Genomic DNA, 17,281 nt, shown 5'->3' with positions numbered 1-17,281 from the left:
TTGGTGCAGCATGGGTGACTGGAAACCAAAGAACCTACGGGAGGTCGGTCACATCTCTCGAGGCGTGACGCGTGACGAGAAGGAGGCATTGCGTGTGCTAGTTGGCTAGAAATACCATTGTACATACTGGAGTATGGGAATTATATCTCAGTGACTAGGAATCACAAGCCATTCTGGTGGTCCGTCAGTGCACTCGCCCAACCAGATACCTGAAGTCATTTGATAGTCATCGACCACACAGGCAGCATGCCTTCACACGCCTTCCCAGCCATCCAAGCCATTCATCTCAACGCACTGAGCGCTAAACACATCCAGTTGATGTCCGAGTCGCATCCCAACTTGCGCAAGGCTGTAGGCCACGTATACGTCCATACTCAGACAGAGAGCTTTCTCGTCGCCACTCGAAACCGTCACGCATCGCCTACGGTCGTCAAGCCATCTTTATCCACGGGTGGGACGCCTACGGGAACAGCGAGTGTCGATCCGGTATCTATAGACCCAAGGACTGCAGCCAGGCAGCCTGCCGGCACCCCAGCCGCACCTATGATGGTTGAAACAGATGCTGAAGATCAGTCGCCGGACGCTGTGTCTTTACTATGGCGTGCTGGCTCATTCTCGAATGGCTGAATATGCGCCGAGTCGCCAAAAGTAACCGCCGGGCAGGATCTTTCTCCATCTGTGTCGGTTTGTGAGGTGGATGACGGTTGAAGATACAATCTAAGTGATAACGACGTTTCCGATTCTCGTCCAGAGAAGCTTCGCTACCGGGACAACTCTCTAGCCGATGATCAAGACTAGCCCTTGCCGTGATGACCGCACTGGCAGCCTTGACGATTCACAAACAGTCTGTTGGTGCTCTGAAGACTTTCCTTCTCTTGTTGCTTCGGCACAACCGACGGAACCGGCGTTCCAAGAGCTGTGCATTCCAGCTTATCCATGCTATCTCGGGCCACACAACTCTAAGGGACTATGCGCAGACGCGAGGGCATAGAGGTAATGGAAAACATGGAGTTGGAAAGCTCTCGACATGTCAATATTAGGCATAAAGCTCGAAGCTTAACAGCCCATTCTACACATCGCATACGGCGTACACCACCTGCTACCTTCCCCGGCAAAGAATATCTAAGTCAAGTAGAACAAAGCTCACATCCAACAGCCTCGCTAATCCTTCAGCAACCCGTCATTGCAGCTCCTCACATGGTCAACAATCACGCTTAACCGGCTGAATTGCCATTTAGGCGCACGGCACCTTCACCCCCGTCTTGATGAGCCACCAATTGATCGGAACACCCGTCCAGTGGCCCAGAAACATTCCGATCTGCATCATCCACCAGTAAGTCACCGTGTTCATGGGCAAATTCCAGTTGAAGATAGCGACCTGGAAAATGGCCATCCAGCCAAACAGACCGATCTCGAAGAACAGGAGCGAAAGCGCATCAGCTTTCAAGGCGCGGTAGATGATTTGCGGACCGTACTTGCCCTCCATGGGCGCGATAGAGAAGTACTGGAAGACGATGCCGAACGCGAACGCGAATCCGAAGTCAACGAGGAACTCGGCCCAGAGGGCGCGTGGTGGTAAGCCTAGAGTGGCGCCAGTGCCCCATACGAGCCATTCGCCCACAATGTCGCCCAGGACACAGCCTGCGCCGCAGTGGCAGACGGCGATGGTGGCGCTGGCGAACATGGGTCGCTGTGCAGCGTGGGCGTCGTGGTGGTGATGGTGGCGATGGTGATCATGTTGATGTTGGGTCATACCATTCTCGGTTCTCAAATGACTGTGGGAATCGTCTGGTGAGTCAGCGCTCCCTTCTTCCGCTTCACCTGCGGCAGTGGCTTTCGCTGTAGATTGTCCTTCGGGAGCTGCTGGTCGGCCGTATTTAAGATACGTCCATAGCGTAATGGGCCATAAGTACAGCGCGTTGATTATGTAGACCGGGATCATCACTGCCATCATTGATCTCCAACCTCGACGGAGGACGATGTCGCCTGCGATCCACAGGGCCACGATCGCAGCGAAGCCAAGGGAGATCGATGAGATAATCACGAGCGCCAGCGGCTCGTGATAAGTTGACATGGTTGAGTTGCCACAGTGGTTTCGTCACAGAGAAGTTGGAAGCCTGACCTTGTGTAGTCGAGTTTGTTACTGTTGGCTCTTGCAGTCAATAATTCTGTACGGCGACGTGGCGTATCCCATCTTATATCTTCCTTCTCTACCGCAATTGGAGTTAGATGGACTACTCCTCGATAGTGCGAGAGATTTGTGCGGTGTACCACAAGTCCATGTGCGATCAAAAGGGAAGGTGAGACGGTCTGGTTCGCAGAGCGAATTGTGCGTGATTCGTCATGAACTCATATTATGCGAGATGATGGGCGTCTACGACATAGGGTCATGAATACCCTGCGGCGAGGCACTTTTGCGTTATTCTGAGTTTACGACACACTTCCGGGATTCACACATGGTACACTATGAGGTGCGACTGCCACGATGACATTCGTCGTCTGAATAGCACACTCCTTCGGAGACTTCTAGTTGCACGTCATTCATAGCATTAAATTGGTGCAATATCCTTATGAGGCTGCACCGATCCGAATGCCGGTGCGAGTTGTGGAGTGACGTGCGGTCGAACAACAGAGAAATGCATAGCCCCAGCTTCAACAACCCAGCCAACAGCAGAGCGAACGCTGGACTACTTCTCGATATGCTGCAGCCCCAACAAAGCTTCCCAGCAGTAGGGCCAGCACAAATACTCCTCTGCGATTGCGAGGACAGTAGAGGGCTGCAAGTAGGGCGCGATCTGTTACCAGGTCGATGTACGCCGATGTCACCATCTTCGTGATGAATTCAGGCACATCCACTGTACGTGCCATAGCAACTTGTCTCCCGGAAGCGAATGCCTGCAAGCAAATGACAGCGAATCGCGCGAAATTGTCGATGTCGGTGGACACCCAGTGTCTGAGCGCTGCTGCAGCAGCCACGAACAAGGTCTGCACTATATTGGTGCATAGCAGCCATGATCTCTTGGTTCGACGTCTTCGATGACCGAGTTGTCCCAGCAGAGTGCCACCTCCGACGGATAAGCCGAGGGATAAGTCAACATCTCCCAAGTCTACTGTGTCCTGGGCGAGACCCGATGCTCAACAGCGAGCAAAGCTGTATTGCCCGTCTGTTTCGATGCGAAGACACGATATCTAGTCTGGGAACGTAGTCGCGTCGTTGATGCCGGCTGCAAATGCTAAGAGCATTAATTCCACCTCCAGGAAAGCATCTGGGGCGAGCTGCGCACTCAAGTACGTGGCGATCCTGCTTTCGGTCCGCGGTGTCGAATCTTGTGACGGCAGCACAAGATTGGTTTGATTGCACATCAGCTCGCCTAGATCTTAGATGTTGTTTCCCATTGCTGGCCCTGAGCTGTGGCAAGACTGCTCAAAAGTATCGGCCCCCAGCAGCACATCAAGGCTTTCAGGCTCCACTGACTCCAGTACGGGAAACCTCTTCGGCGAGCTCGGGAAGGGTGGGTTATACCTCTGAAAGGGGAATTTGAGAATATCCAGCCAATAACAGAACAGATCCACCCGGACGATGACGCCTAGGGGGTTTGGGGGGATCGGCTGTGCGGGACGAGGGACAATTGGAAGGGGTCCCAGGGTGGAGCAGCCACGCAGTAAATATTCCAGGTTTAGAGCATCATCCCAACCTCGGGTATTCTTGGCGCGTCGCGCGATGCGATGCTCTCTCCCTCCTCCCCTCTGTCTCCCCCCCTGCAACAATGAACCGTCTCATAAGGCAGATATCTGCAGCGTCCAGCAGAGCTCGAGTTGCACGGGCGAGCACAGCAGCAGCCTCGAAAAGAGAGCCTGCTCTTCGATCCACGCAGTGGAGCCAATACCCACCGCATCAGAATCATCTTGGGTCCTTTGCAGCCGGAGCTGCAATCGCCGTCGCGACTGTACCATGGTGGTTCTATTGTGGGATCAGCCCCGCCTGGGCTGAAGCTCCGACGGAGGACAAACCGCGAAAAATCCGCCTATCCGAAGTCCGCAAACACGGCCGCCGGTCAGAGAAGCGCTGGGTTGTGCGCGGCAACAAGGTGTACGATATCACCGAATGGATCCCCAACCACCCTGGAGGCGAGGTCATTCTGCGCGCGGTCGGTGGCGTCATCGACACGTACTGGGAGATCTTCAGCATTCACAAAAAGCAAGAAGTCTACGACATACTGGAGCAGTACTACATTGGGGACGTCGACCCTCGGGATCTGGTGGACGGTCGCGTCCCGCAGGACGGCATCGAGGATCCCTTCGAGGATGACCCCCTGCGGCACAGCACTTTAAAAGTCCACACTGAGCGGCCCTGCAATGCCGAATCGCCTGTTGAGGTTCTCGACAAGTTTATCACACCATCGGAGCAATTCTACGTGCGAAACCACCTCTGGGCTCCGAAGCTCGATCCAGAATCGTATCGTCTGACCATCGAGCTGCCGGACGGGGAGGAGGTCGCCTATAGCCTCGAGGAACTCAAGAAATTCCCTCAAGTCGACGTCACGGCCACCCTTCAATGCTCCGGCAACAGAAGAAAGCACATGACCGAAGGCTCCCGCTACGCCAACGGCCTGCAGTGGGGCATCGGCGCGATAAGCAACGCCAGCTTCCGCGGCGTGCGGCTCCGGGACATTCTCGCGCACGCGGGCTTCGACGGCACGGCGGAGGACAACGCCGAGATCAAGCACGTCCAGTTCCAAGGCGCGGAGGCGTACGGGGCGTCGATCCCGCTGGAGAAGGCGCTGAGCCAATACGGTGACGTCCTGCTGGTGCACGAGATGAATGGGCAGCCGCTCCCGCAGGACCATGGGTTTCCACTGAGGGTCCTCGTGCCCGGCCACGTCGCGGCCCGCAGCGTCAAGTGGCTGAAGCGCATCTCGCTGGCTGAGGAGGAGAGCCAGTCGCAGTGGCAGCAGCGCGACTACAAGTGCTTTGGACCCAACCAGAGCGGGTCGGATGTGGATTGGGCGGCCGCGCCTGCTATCCAGGAGACGCCCGTGCAGAGCGCCATCACGTCCGTAAAGGACTTGCCTAAGGGCGAGCGCCTACTACAGGTCTACGGCCTCGAGGAGGATTCGATCGAGGTGAAAGGGTATGCCTTTGCTGGCGGCGGAAGGCGAATTGTGCGCGTCGACGTCAGTCCGGATGACGGGCGGTCGTGGACGCAGGCGGAGCTGCTGGAGGACGAGGCCGCGGGCCGCAAGCGGTGGGCTTGGACGCAGTGGAAGCTCGTGGTGCCCAGGCGGCTGGCGGGTGCAAATTTTGTCGTCAAGGCTGTGGATGAGGGTTACAATACGCAGCCGGGGGGCCACGAGCCGTACTACAATTTCAGGGGGAATCTGACTGGTGCATGGCATCGTGTTCCTTATAAGAACAGGGATCCTTATTGAGGTGGTATGCTTGGTCGGAGTGGGGTCGGCGCTTGGTCCGGTTGGAAGTACTCTTGGGTGTGATTTTGGAGTTGTATAGCAGATATGATTCTCGGCGTGCAAAAGAATTTGGTATAAGTTGGTCGGGCAGACGACTGTCCGCGAAGTGTTTTCGAGCAATGAACGCATCTCGATCAGAGTCTCAAATTCGCTACGAAACGCTACAATATCTCGTGAGATGGCTACGTCGCAAGATCAGCTGGAAGACAAACATTCCTCATGCAGATATCGGCCCTCTGCGTCGGGTGTAAGGTGGCAGCTGGTCCACGCCGACCGGGGGCTGCCCCTCGAGGCAGACAACCTGCTCATCTGCTACATCTACCTGGTTTCTAGGACCGTCGGCCGCCCATGCTGCATCCATAGGAGCGTCATATGGAGGCGGCAGTTGGAATGCATTCTCTAAAGAAGCCTTCATCGGTATCGAAATCGGAACCTCCTTGCGACGAAAAGTGAACTTCTGGCCGGCCGCACGTAGACGCACGGAAAGCTGGAGGCTGTAGGCACGGAAGATGTTGTAGGTGGAGAACTCGGGCACGATGCCATGCTTACGCAGAGCCTGGCGTAGTATTGTACCGGTCTGCGTTGCGTCAGTGTTGAGATTGCAGCCTGCTATTGATTCAGCTGAAGCGCCATCTTGGGGGCTGGTCACACCGTGGTGATCCTTCTCGGGTCTGTCGTGCGTCAAAGGAATGGTGAAGCTGTCTTCGTAGAGCGGTATCATAGTGGTCCGGGTCTGTTGTCGCAGACCTGCGCGAGCCATCGTGCAGACAACGAGGTGAATCGAGATTTTTTTGATCAGTAATTGATCTAGATCAAGATGGGTGCCGTCCGCAGAGTTGACCTTGAACACAATGGGGATTGGTGCGGTCTTCCACAAGTGAATGATGGTAGGGAAGACGAGTTCAAGACGGAGTTGGCCTGTCTGGGGCTCAAGAGATGGGTGGCCTTGTGAGGAACTATGACGCCGAATTTTGGTCCATATCTGATTGCCTTTGGTCAGGACAGCATCCCAACTGACCGTCTGCATGGCATCGCTTATGTGAGTCCCTGGTGAAGCAGGTGCTGAGTGTATTGTGAGAGTTTTAGTCGTGCTCATATTAATGTGTGAAGACAGCAGTGTAAACGGTGGACGAATTAGTCTCGCAACAAGTGTATACTCGACGGCACAATTGAAGCCAGTGTGGTCGAAGTAGACCATTGTAGGCGGGAGAGGTTGATACCCTGCGTCGATAGACCCCCTCCAAGGGGACAAGCATTCGAAGCTACCATTGCGATTAGCACCATCGTAGTCAATGCTGCTGTCGGTGTGTGAGGGAAGCCTGAAGCAGAAAGGCCAGCAGTGATTACCGGGAGATTTCAATTCTGTGCTGTGGGCCAGAAGGACAGACTTTCTGATCAAAGGAGCCCGAGACGATTGGTCTCCAGCAATATTATGGCGAACGAAGCCGTCGTCTGGCTGTGTCAGAGACGCCCGAGCTTGCCCTTGCAGAGTGATGTAGAGCGACTCGCATGGGCTGAGATCTTTATCGGTGTGAAGCCTCACAACTCCAGTGATGAGGTCATTTGGAGCATACGAAGGCCATTCTCTTCCATCCGTTGTTTCGATGAACAGGACCATGGCGTTTCGCCAGCCTATAGAAGAACCAAGATGTACCTTTTCTCGCCAAGCGGACAGGTCTGAAATGAGAAGTAGATCTCTTTCGCCAGTCTAAGAGCACAAGACGTCCCAGTATCGAATGGGCGCCTCATGACATTATAACATGGGGCAGGGGGGGTGGTTCATACTACTTAGGAACCGTGATAGAGATGTTCACCGAGAAGCATACCTCTCAGTTTCAGTACTGGCCAATGACTGAAGGACATGACCCTGCTCCCGGGCTGTTCCCGAGCTTCCTCTTGATCAAGCCGCGCAGCCGTGCATATATCTCCGCATTCACAGATGAACGGATCCCGGTAACATTCATCGTCTGCTTCTCGCATTTCCGGCGTGTTCAGTAGTAAGCAGCGTGCTAGGGCACCGCGGCAGCTCCAAAATCACCGTCCACCCAAAATGTGATCCGCCCACATCGTCGCTGCCTAGTGGTCGAGGTCAGATGTGATAAGTACAAGGCGGAAAATCGATGTTCAGTCAGGACGTTTGATCTCGAGGCCACTATAGGAGGCGGGTTCGGCAGAGATGCAAACCCTTGCTAAACGTCGCCAATCAGCGTCAATACCGTACATCCGACGAGAGTGCCCATCTTCTATATGGCTAGCTTTCTTCTTTGGCCCTGCGGCGGGTAGAGTTTCAGACGTGATGGGACTCGCAAGGCTCGACTTGGGCTGTCTCCTCGAGTCCATCATTCACCTCCATAGTTACATGCAGGCCTCGGGCCACTATGGAGCTGACAAGACTGCCATCCACAGCCTTGAGAGATGCCAACAGGGCGGATTCGGCGGTGCTACGGGGTTTTGTGTGTCGATCTGTCTATCTAGCCTTCTTTGGTAAACTAGCAGACCCAGAAAATGCCCATGTCGATGAAATATCATTCTTCCAAGGTACAGGAACGGATGGAATTAAAAGATCGCAAGGATACAGAACCAGAAAGGATCAGTACCGAGCCAAGCGTGAGCAAAACCGAGACCAAGATCCACAAAGTTAGTGACAGCTTAGATCTGAACAGCATGGACAAGAACCGCGTGAGTAGAAGTGGCTCAAGTAAGACCGGCTCAAACAAGAACGACTTGAGCAGGAGTCGCTTAAGCAAGAATAACTTGAGTAGGAACGATTTAAGTAAGAGTAGCTTGACCGAGTATAACTTAATGAAGAACAACTTGAGCAGGAGCAGCTTAAGCAAAAACAGCTTGAGTAGGAGTGGCTTGAGCAAGAACAACTCAAGCTGGAATAACTAAGGCCTGAGCAGCTTGAATGTTCTTAAGTTGAGTGAGTCTTCAGCCACGGCCGCTCGTACGCTGCAAAACGATCTCTACGTCGTGGTAACACAATAGGTGAGGAATATGCGTGGCTGGGCGAGGATGAGGAGGGTCAAGGTGCGTACAGGTTGCCTTGTAACGCCAAGGCTGCTTCTCCGACTCGCCAGCAATTTGACTCAGACGCTTTTCGAGAAGACGACGCAACCGCTATGTCCATGGCACTTCTCTGCGCGCACCCATCATGGCGGAAGACCTGCCCCATCAGGTCCTCAGCAAGCTCGACGCCGCCAACGGACCACTCCTCACCTCCGAGATCTTCCCCGAGCTTTCCTACATCACAATAAAATCCGCAGTCGACCGTTTACGATCACGAGAATTCATCACAGCGGAACAACTCGACCGGCTAGAGATTGGCCTGACGGACGAGGGTCAGGACATTGCCGAGAATGGCAGCTTCGGCGCAAGAGTCTTTCAGCTCGTGTCACAACTCGACGGCCTCAAAATCAAGGACCTTCCCTCGAAAGTCGGACCACAAGTCGCAAAGTTCGGACAAGCTGACGGCTTCAAGAACAAATGGCTCAAGAAAGACGGCGATAGTCTGAAGCCTCTGACCAAGAACATCGACGACAAAGTGCAGAAACAATTACAAGAGGTCAAAACCACAAAATCACTAGGCGATGCCGCAGCACTTAAGGAATTCAAGAAGCGACAATATGTCACTGATCGTAAAGTCTTCGATTTCCGCATCGCTAAGGGCAAGAACTTCTCAACCGAGTTCGTCAAGGAAGAGACAGACCTCACAGCCGAGATGCTGGCCACAGGCGCATGGAAGTCAGTCAAGTTAAAGCCATACAATTTCAAAGCCAAAGGCGCACCAACACCATCCGGAGCACTTCACCCACTCAACAAAGTCCGAGCAGAGTTCCGAGACATCTTCTTCGAGATGGGCTTCGAGGAAATGCCCACCAACCGCTTCGTAGAGACCGGCTTCTGGAATTTCGACGCTCTTTTCGTTCCCCAACAACATCCCGCCCGCGATCTACAAGACACCTTTTACATCTCAGATCCACCTCGAGCAGACCCTCCACGAGAAGACACAGGACTCAAAGACGCCGACGCCCGCAAACACAAGCGAAAGAGCTCGAAAGAAAACGTCCTCAACTACGAGCAATACTGGAAAGACGTCGCAGCCGTACACCAGGACGGCAAATTCGGCTCGATAGGCTATAGATACACATGGGACCCCGAAGAATCATTACGCCTCGTCCTGCGGACACACACAACCGCCATCTCCACATACATGCTCTACAAGCTCGCCCAGAATCCACGACCAGCGCGCTACTTCTCGATAGACCGCGTTTTCCGCAACGAGACCGTCGACCAAACCCATCTAGCAGAGTTCCACCAAGTCGAGGGTGTCATCGCAGACTATGGCCTCACGCTCGGCGGTCTGATCGGTTTCATGGAAGTCTTCTTTGGCAAGATGGGCATCACCAACCTCCGCTTCAAGCCAGCGTACAACCCGTACACGGAGCCGTCCATGGAGATCTTCAGCTACCACGAGGGATTGAAGAAGTGGGTCGAGATTGGCAACAGCGGCATGTTCAGACCGGAAATGCTGGAGCCGATGGGACTGCCGAAGGACATGAGGATATATGGTTGGGGCCTGAGTCTGGAGAGACCGACCATGATCAAGTGAGTACTGCACCCCGTACCACACCCAGAAGCTGACATGCGTAGGTACGGCGTGAACAACATCCGAGAACTGCTCGGCCACAAGGTCAACCTCAACTTCATCGAGGAGAATCCTGCTGTACGACTCGACAAGGACTAAGTACGTCCTCCAGGCTGCTCGATACGGCCACGACATCCGCACGAGCTGAAGACAATCCAGCACGTAAGAGCCAAAAGCATTTCGACGACATTGCGAAGAGCGGAAGAGCGAAGACGACATAGAAATGTGATACCCATTCAGCATGTCCCGGTCCTCCCCACTTCCTTCCTTGCACTATCCTTCCGGCTTCGCGCCTGCCGTTCCATCTCGTGGCTTCTCTCCTGTCTCGCATCTTCCCTCATACCTCGCACCTTCTGTACTGCCTCCGAGATCTCCCAGTTCCTCGTGCTCGTCATCAACAGCACACGAATCATATCACAATCGGCGCATCAAGGCCTCTCCATGACAGTACATCACGTACAAAATCTACCATTGGAGAGGTAGACAAACTCAAAAACATACATACATACAAATGCCGAAGAACAGAAACTACTTGCCTTTTGAAGAGCTGCGATAACAAAGATTGACGGGTCGGAGCACAGATACGGGCGGGACATTTTACTCCTGCTAAGGGAATGGATGAGATGCATACCCAGCGTGCGCGTCGACGTTGCGGGAGGCGGGCAGGGCAGCCGCGTGGACCTCTCTTCTTCTGGGCTGCTAACCTTGGAACCGGAGGTGTGATGACGATAGCAGCGGAGCCTGCCTACATAGAAAAGACAAGCCCTTCACACATCATCGATGTTCAAGATCCGAATTGATCATACCTGACCCTCGCCTCAACACCCTCCATAAAATTCTCTACCGCAGCCCTCGGATTCCCTCGCGTAGAAGGCTCCGCCAAGTCAGAGGTAAAGAATGCAACCCGACACGGCAGCCCAGCTTCCTTCATCTGGAATAGCGGAGCCCTATGACGTTGTCAACAGGTACAGTGAGTTGCACTTCGCACGTGCTGGGTCAGCGAAGAGCGGAAGTCACTAGAGGGAGGCATCATGCACCAGACTGGGCCTGGGGCGGGCATGGGCCTGGCACGCGGGCAAGAGAGAACGCAAGGGCATTGGCAACACCTGGAACGAATCCGAAGACGACCCTTGCGGACCAGAAAAGACTGCGATCCGTCTGATTCGAAATGTGAATTTGTGTTTTTGATTCTCCGAGGATAGCGACTCGTAGCCAGTTTAGCTATTGTCCTCTATCATAATCTTTCCCAGTATCGTTCGTTGCGTGGTAAGGGGTGCTCCTCTCTGAACAAATCGCTGTCTACCCATGAGCCCGCACATATTCATCAGCGTGTGAAGTTGCTTGTGGACATCGCACATCAGTCGACGGTGCGCTGTCGTGGTCTGTCCGGTAGCACGGAGTCCTTTACAAGGTATAATCGAGGCTCATTGGGGGTCGATTCCGCAGTACTCTCGCAATCTTCAGCGTGGTGACCTCCCACGACTACGGCCATCCGTCTATCCTCATCGCTTCCTCGTCTATCGGTTCCCGCTAGCGCTCCAAACAGCCTTCAAGAACCCATCCTTCTGCGCCAACCGGTTCAAGCTGTCATCACTCTCGGCTCTTGATCGAACAAATCCACACAGCGCATACACCTGGTTCTCGCCCGTGTATCGGCCGTTCTCGTCAACCTTGCCGACGCTGATTTGGACGGAAGCGTGGTCCTTGGCTTTGATGATGCGGTTGGTTGCGCTGCATTTGCGGGGGACGTAGCTGTGCGGAGAAATGTTAGTGAGAGGCTCGAATACGAAGACATGCCAGTGCACGCGACGACTGTGGAGATGCTGGCATTGTAGAGTCGTAGCCGGCTTCAAGAGCTGTTGCTGCTGGTGGTTGGCTGAACTTGGGACAGGGTTTGGACATACAGATCAACAATCTCGCCTTTCTCGTTCTCCATGGTCGCGGTAGTAAGGACTATGAGGTGGTGGAAGTCGAGCCAGGGGGTTGTTGGCGTTGTGAGAGGTAAGTGTCGTCGTCGGTCGTGAGTTGAGGTTGAGTTGCGATGGTCGCAGTTGGTGGGCTAGAATTTTGCTTGGCAAAAGATCGGAAAGTCATCGCCAAGATTTCTTGTCGGTGGCCGGAGATTCGTTGGTCCGAACGTACCTAGGTATACTAAGCTTACGCCGGATGACTTGAGCTATAGATCGTTCTTAAGTCACGATGGTCAGTGGCATTATGATTGGAGAGCAAGTGTGATCCTCTAATCAATTGCAAGCTGTGCGTGATCGCAGGTGGCTTCGAACTTCCTTCGACCATGTTCGCTTACAAAATTCTCACACCGCAACACTCGACTCGCCCTCCCCTGACCTTGGCCTCTCTCTGCCAGTAGAGCTGCACGAACTCCTCGACAAACGTCTTGTCAGAGTCTGACCAGACATCCAGTGCCATAGACGACATGTCTTCGGGCGTTACTTCCACAACTTCGTCATCATCAGCTTCGGCTCGTAGTGGCTGCTGATCATCACTTCCATCTTCCAACGGCTCATCGTCCTCATCCTCATCATCATCTGTCCTGCCCACGAGCTGACTGACTACCGACACCATGACACCCGTGAGTCGTCTGAAGTAGCCGATCATAGCAACCTCTTTCGTGAGATCCTCGTCGCCCTCTGCGCCCAATAGCTGCTCGTCTTGGTCTTGCTCATCCTGCTCCTCTTCCGACAAGCCATCTCTCCTTGCACCAGCACTTGCCCACCAGAGTAGACTCGTGTATGCGACTTGTCCCCACGAAGGCGACTCAACCACTTCCTTCCGTAACTCGATCGTCGATGAAGACAGCACTGATGCAGCATCTTCCGCCGGTCCTTCCGGTGGCATCGGTATTTGGGTCGGTTCTGGATTTGTGATTGTGCTTGCAGGAAATTTCTTCAACCTTCTCATCAAAGTCTGGTACCTGATAGCATCCCGCTGTGTACCTCTCGCTCCATGCTTGGGAAAAGTCTTGAGCAGTTCTGGGCTCGAGAGTAGTATTTTCGGATATTTCTTTCTGGACGCCTGTTTTGCATTCATACCCGGCAGGAACACCACGACATCGAACAACTCTGGCTTGCTGGCCAAGACGTCGTCTGTCGTGCAGGCTATCCAGCCCTTCATATCTGCAAGTTTCGGAATATCGTGCACGCCAACATTGAACAATGGCTGAGAGCTCCGTCTGGCCGATCTAGGAGCATTGACGTAATCTGAAAGACTTCGAGGAAACGAGGCAAGGATCGATAGATTGTAGACTATGTTGCAAGCCAATTCAATCGGCGCTTCCGAGATCAATAGAATGCGTTTCCGGAGCAAGGCAGCGCGATACAGCGGGAAAAGCAGTGGTCCGAACAGCTGTAGCGTTTCCATCAGGCGAGCTGCTGGATGATGTGGTGTGAAGGCATGACTGCCGACGATCCCAACAGAGGTGGTGCTCATAGATCGGTGGCCTTGGTAGCCATTTGTGTTGCTGTCTCGAGTCTTACTGATATTGAGGCTATCTGTCGATGCTTCAGGAGATCGTGGAGTGTGTACGTCCACTTCGTATGAGTCGTCCAACCTGTGCTCATCCCAGTATTGCTCGAGCGGACCATTGTCGCTCGGACTGTCCATGCACTGTCTCGATAACGACTCGAGGCCCTCTGCGTGAAGCCATCCCTTGCCAATGCGGCCGTGCTCCAGAAGGACCAGTACCCCGACGGCCAGCATACTGGCATTACGTTCCGACGTCTCATCTGGACGGTTGATGTATGCGCTGATACCAGCGTACTGATCTTGAACAAAGTACACTAGGTCCTGTTGTATGTTATGTAGGCCAGAAGGAAGGGACTTGAACTCGACGGCATCTTCAACTTGGACGCCATCGAGCGCTTTGTGCCATGCTAGGACATAGCCTTTGCGGTGGTCGAACTTGACCAGGAAGAGGGCTGCGATGCCAGGTACCGCGGGTAGCGCTCCGTCGGTCAGGTCGAGCTTCGACGCAATGTCGCCATTCGTCATGACGTAGAAACACGTGCGGAGGAAGAGTGGGTGGTCGTTGTTGCCTCCATGTAAGTCAGCGGTAGTCACTGTGGGCAAATAGTCGGAAGTCGCTTTGCCGCAGCAGTCGCGACAGGCCGAGTCGTGTACGGGTAAAGATGTCACCTTCCGCCCGGAGATCTGCCGGCGGTTGACGTAGGGATGCATAAGACAGAAGGTATATTTGACTACTAATCTGTGGACATATCTTTATGCTATTCCGTAACTCGTCCCATCATTCTGATGATACAGCGCTGGTCTCAGTGACCCTCTCAACACCCTTCGTCTTCTTGAACACATAGGCAACGCCTCCGCCGACCACATCTTGATCTTGTCGAAGCACATGCATTAAGCATGAATCACTGATCTTCTCTTCTACCTGTATTAATCGCATGTCGTCCTCAGGCAGCTCGCAGACATCTCTCGTGTCTAGATGAGTGTACTTCATCAGCTCTTCTGCCTCGGCATCAGCATCCTCAAGCTGACGTTTCTTTCGTGCTCGCTTCACGGGCGACGTGATCCCGCTCTCGTCCTCCGGGTAGCCTTCGGACAGCTGGGATGAGCGCACGAAGGATGAGATGTCAGCATCATCATCGGTCTCGTCTGGTGTTTGCGCTCGACTGGATTGAATTGACACGTCACCATTCCCACCGCAAGGACAGTTGATCAGATTATGAGTGCGCAGGCTGGGACTGGCATCGAATCGAAAAAGGTCCTTGAGTTCGTCCAGACTGAATGTAGCTTTCCCACCGCCGCTACTACGAGCTCCCTTCTTCTTTGGTTTGCCATTCCCGCTGTCGACGATGCTGTCTGCGAGACTCAGCTTGACCACCTGCCTCTGCCAAATACGCTCCTCGAGGCCACCTTTGATGAGGAAGCGGTAGATGTAAGTCGGACGTTTCTGTCCCTGTCGATGAATTCTGGCAATAGCCTGCTCGTCTGTCGCCGGATTCCAGTCGACATCGAACAGAACCAGTCGACTTGCACCAGTCAGGTCGATGCCGACACCGCCAGCCTTCGCACTTAGCAGGAACGCGAAAAGCTGTGTTGACTTTGCTCTATTGAATTGATCCACAAGACCTTGTCGCTTCTTCGCTGGAACAGAGCCATCGAGTCGCAGATATTTCAAGCCAGTGTTCTCAAGAAAGTCTGCCATAAGATTGAGAGTCGAGGTGTAGTTCGAGACCAGGACGACTTTCTCGTCAGTTGTCTTCTTGATCTCCTGCAAAAGAATATCTAGCAGTCTGATCTTCGAAGAAAGCCTATTGTGATAGTATCTCGACGTCTTCGCAGGCAGCATCTCGTTCAAAGTAGCCAGTGATGACGAGGTTGGGGCATCACTGCTAGTGGTGGACTTCATCAGGGCTGGGCTGTTGCACAATTTCTTCAGTATTGTGATGAGCTGTAGTGCAGTGTCCATACTGCCCAGCGCGGAGCTAAACATTGCTGAGCTGACCACACTCTGGTACACGAGTGCTTGCTCAGGTGTCGGGTTGCAGAAAAGCACGTACTCATTCTTCAGCGGCAGGAAGCCGGCCAAGATGTCGGCTGTTCTTCGTAAGATAAATGGCGCGGTCGTCCTGGACAGTTCTTCGCTTGCTTCCTCGCCACGTTCGATGTCGTCCTCTGTCGCATCTGGTTGTCGACTCTTCATGATTGGTGTCTCAAAATCCTTGGCAAATGCTTTGCTGGAACCGAGACAGCCGTCATTCACAAAGTTGACCATCGCGTAGAACTCGTTGAGGTTGTTTTGAACAGGCGTACCAGACAAAATCACTCGACGAGACGTGTTGAGCGATTCAATAGCCTTGGCCGCTTTGTTCTTGACTGTCTTGAGACGATGACCTTCGTCGCAAATGATAATGTCGATATCATGAGCTTCAGCGAAGTCGTCAGCAAGTGCTCGAAGGCGCTCATAGCCAATGATCATGACCTTGAAGGCTTTCCCATCCAGGTGCTTGACCTGCTTGGCGTCTTCGAGCTCGAGCACGCCCACATACTGCGAGGGCAGCCACTTATTGAACTCTTTCTTCCAATTCTTGATCAATCCGACCGGACAGACGATCAGAGCCTTCTTAACGACCGGAGGTGCCTTGTAGACTGGGTTCTGCATAATCAACGTCCATAGCAGTGCGATAGTCTGCAATGTCTTGCCTAGACCCATGTCATCGGCTAGAATGCAGCCGTCACCCGCGTGCTCTCGCAGACCCATGACACATTCGTACATGAATTTGACGCCGTCTTTTTGATGCGGCCGTAGTTTCTTGGACAACATTGGATCCAGCACCACATCAACTATCTGTCTGCCCTCGGGCGCCTTCTTCGGACGCTTGAAGACGACAGCACCAGCAGCATTAGGGTCGTGTCTGGGCACAGGTTTGTCCAAGTTCGGAATCTTCGTAGTGGTGCCCTTGAAAGGTTGAAGAAGTGCTTTGTTGACTGTCACAGGCGTTGGCTTGCTCTCAGCTTTGGCCGTCTTCAACTTATCCTTGAGAGAAGGCTTGGGAGGCGTATTCTTCGCAGGAGGCTGCGCAGGCGATGGCATGCTCTTAGCTTGCCTTTTCGGCTTCATGATGTTGACGAATTCCTCCTTGCTAAGCAGGCTTTCCACCTCCAGCTCTTTGCCGCCTAGAGACAACGCGGACCCTGGCAGCAACGGTTCAGAGAAAGGCTTGCGACCCATCTGCTTGCCCGTGCCATCGTAGAATGTTGCTGTACCGGCTGTAACTACCAAGGTACCATCTCCAGACCAGGTTTTGTTCTTCTTGTTCGTAGGGACACGCCAAAGGACTGAGTAGTAGTTGGCAAAGGCTGTGAGCTTCTCCCTTGGTGGACTCGGTGGATTTGCAACGGTCTGCAGAGGCGGTCGAGGATGTGCGAGAGTGGGGACTGGTGCACGTATTGAGGCGGGAGTCTTGCTTTCGACACGATCTTCAACATCTTCACTCACCTTGCGGCGTTTGGCTGCGGGCGGTTGAGGGTCATCAGTGCCTTTCTGCGCATCCTTGCGGATAGTCAGCGGCTTGAAAGGCTTCAGCATGAGTGCGAGCCAGTCTGTCTGCCGCTATGCAGACGATGCTGTATAATTTCAGTCGTGATCAGTGACAGTCCAGATCAGTCGAGTGGAGAAAAAGACGCG

General features: G+C 53.7%; 8 protein-coding genes across 8 annotated transcripts; 3 read left to right on the top strand and 5 right to left on the bottom strand.

Moving 5' to 3' along the window:
* Window positions 1-246: 246 nt before the first annotated feature.
* AB675_4009 (uncharacterized protein) lies at window positions 247-627 on the top strand (the record flags this gene model as incomplete). The annotated part of the gene is made up of 1 exon (XM_018144114.1): window positions 247-627. One exon carries the CDS (start codon window positions 247-249, stop codon window positions 625-627), a length of 381 nt encoding a protein of 126 aa, XP_017997559.1.
* A 607-nt stretch (window positions 628-1,234) lies between these two features.
* Window positions 1,235-2,074, bottom strand: AB675_4008 (uncharacterized protein; the record flags this gene model as incomplete). Its single annotated transcript, XM_018144113.1, has 1 exon — window positions 1,235-2,074. The coding sequence occupies one exon, from the start codon at window positions 2,072-2,074 to the stop codon at window positions 1,235-1,237; it is 840 nt and encodes a 279-aa protein (XP_017997503.1).
* Window positions 2,075-3,767: 1,693 nt separating this feature from the next.
* On the top strand, window positions 3,768-5,429 carry AB675_4007 (Sulfite oxidase, mitochondrial; the record flags this gene model as incomplete). The annotated part of the gene is made up of 1 exon (XM_018144112.1): window positions 3,768-5,429. The coding sequence occupies one exon, from the start codon at window positions 3,768-3,770 to the stop codon at window positions 5,427-5,429; it is 1,662 nt and encodes a 553-aa protein (XP_017997505.1).
* Window positions 5,430-5,685: 256 nt separating this feature from the next.
* AB675_4006 (uncharacterized protein) lies at window positions 5,686-7,086 on the bottom strand (the record flags this gene model as incomplete). The annotated part of the gene is made up of 1 exon (XM_018144111.1): window positions 5,686-7,086. One exon carries the CDS (start codon window positions 7,084-7,086, stop codon window positions 5,686-5,688), a length of 1,401 nt encoding a protein of 466 aa, XP_017997617.1.
* A 1,536-nt stretch (window positions 7,087-8,622) lies between these two features.
* AB675_4005 (Phenylalanine--tRNA ligase alpha subunit) lies at window positions 8,623-10,215 on the top strand (the record flags this gene model as incomplete). The annotated part of the gene is made up of 2 exons (XM_018144110.1): window positions 8,623-10,076; window positions 10,122-10,215. 2 exons carry the CDS (start codon window positions 8,623-8,625, stop codon window positions 10,213-10,215), a joined length of 1,548 nt encoding a protein of 515 aa, XP_017997486.1.
* Window positions 10,216-11,633: 1,418 nt separating this feature from the next.
* AB675_4004 (40S ribosomal protein S21) lies at window positions 11,634-12,052 on the bottom strand (the record flags this gene model as incomplete). Its single annotated transcript, XM_018144109.1, has 2 exons — window positions 11,634-11,868; window positions 12,021-12,052. The coding sequence occupies 2 exons, from the start codon at window positions 12,050-12,052 to the stop codon at window positions 11,634-11,636; spliced, it is 267 nt and encodes an 88-aa protein (XP_017997581.1).
* Window positions 12,053-12,417: 365 nt separating this feature from the next.
* On the bottom strand, window positions 12,418-14,124 carry AB675_4003 (uncharacterized protein; the record flags this gene model as incomplete). Its single annotated transcript, XM_018144108.1, has 1 exon — window positions 12,418-14,124. The coding sequence occupies one exon, from the start codon at window positions 14,122-14,124 to the stop codon at window positions 12,418-12,420; it is 1,707 nt and encodes a 568-aa protein (XP_017997584.1).
* A 253-nt stretch (window positions 14,125-14,377) lies between these two features.
* AB675_4002 (DNA repair and recombination protein RAD54B) lies at window positions 14,378-17,182 on the bottom strand (the record flags this gene model as incomplete). Its single annotated transcript, XM_018144107.1, has 1 exon — window positions 14,378-17,182. The coding sequence occupies one exon, from the start codon at window positions 17,180-17,182 to the stop codon at window positions 14,378-14,380; it is 2,805 nt and encodes a 934-aa protein (XP_017997602.1).
* Window positions 17,183-17,281: the final 99 nt, after the last annotated feature.

The sequence above is a fragment of the Cyphellophora attinorum genome (genome assembly GCF_001299255.1).
Source record: "Cyphellophora attinorum strain CBS 131958 chromosome Unknown Contig23, whole genome shotgun sequence".
Taxonomy (NCBI): Eukaryota; Fungi; Ascomycota; class Eurotiomycetes; order Chaetothyriales; family Cyphellophoraceae; genus Cyphellophora; species Cyphellophora attinorum.
This window is presented reverse-complemented; position numbering and strand designations above follow the sequence as displayed.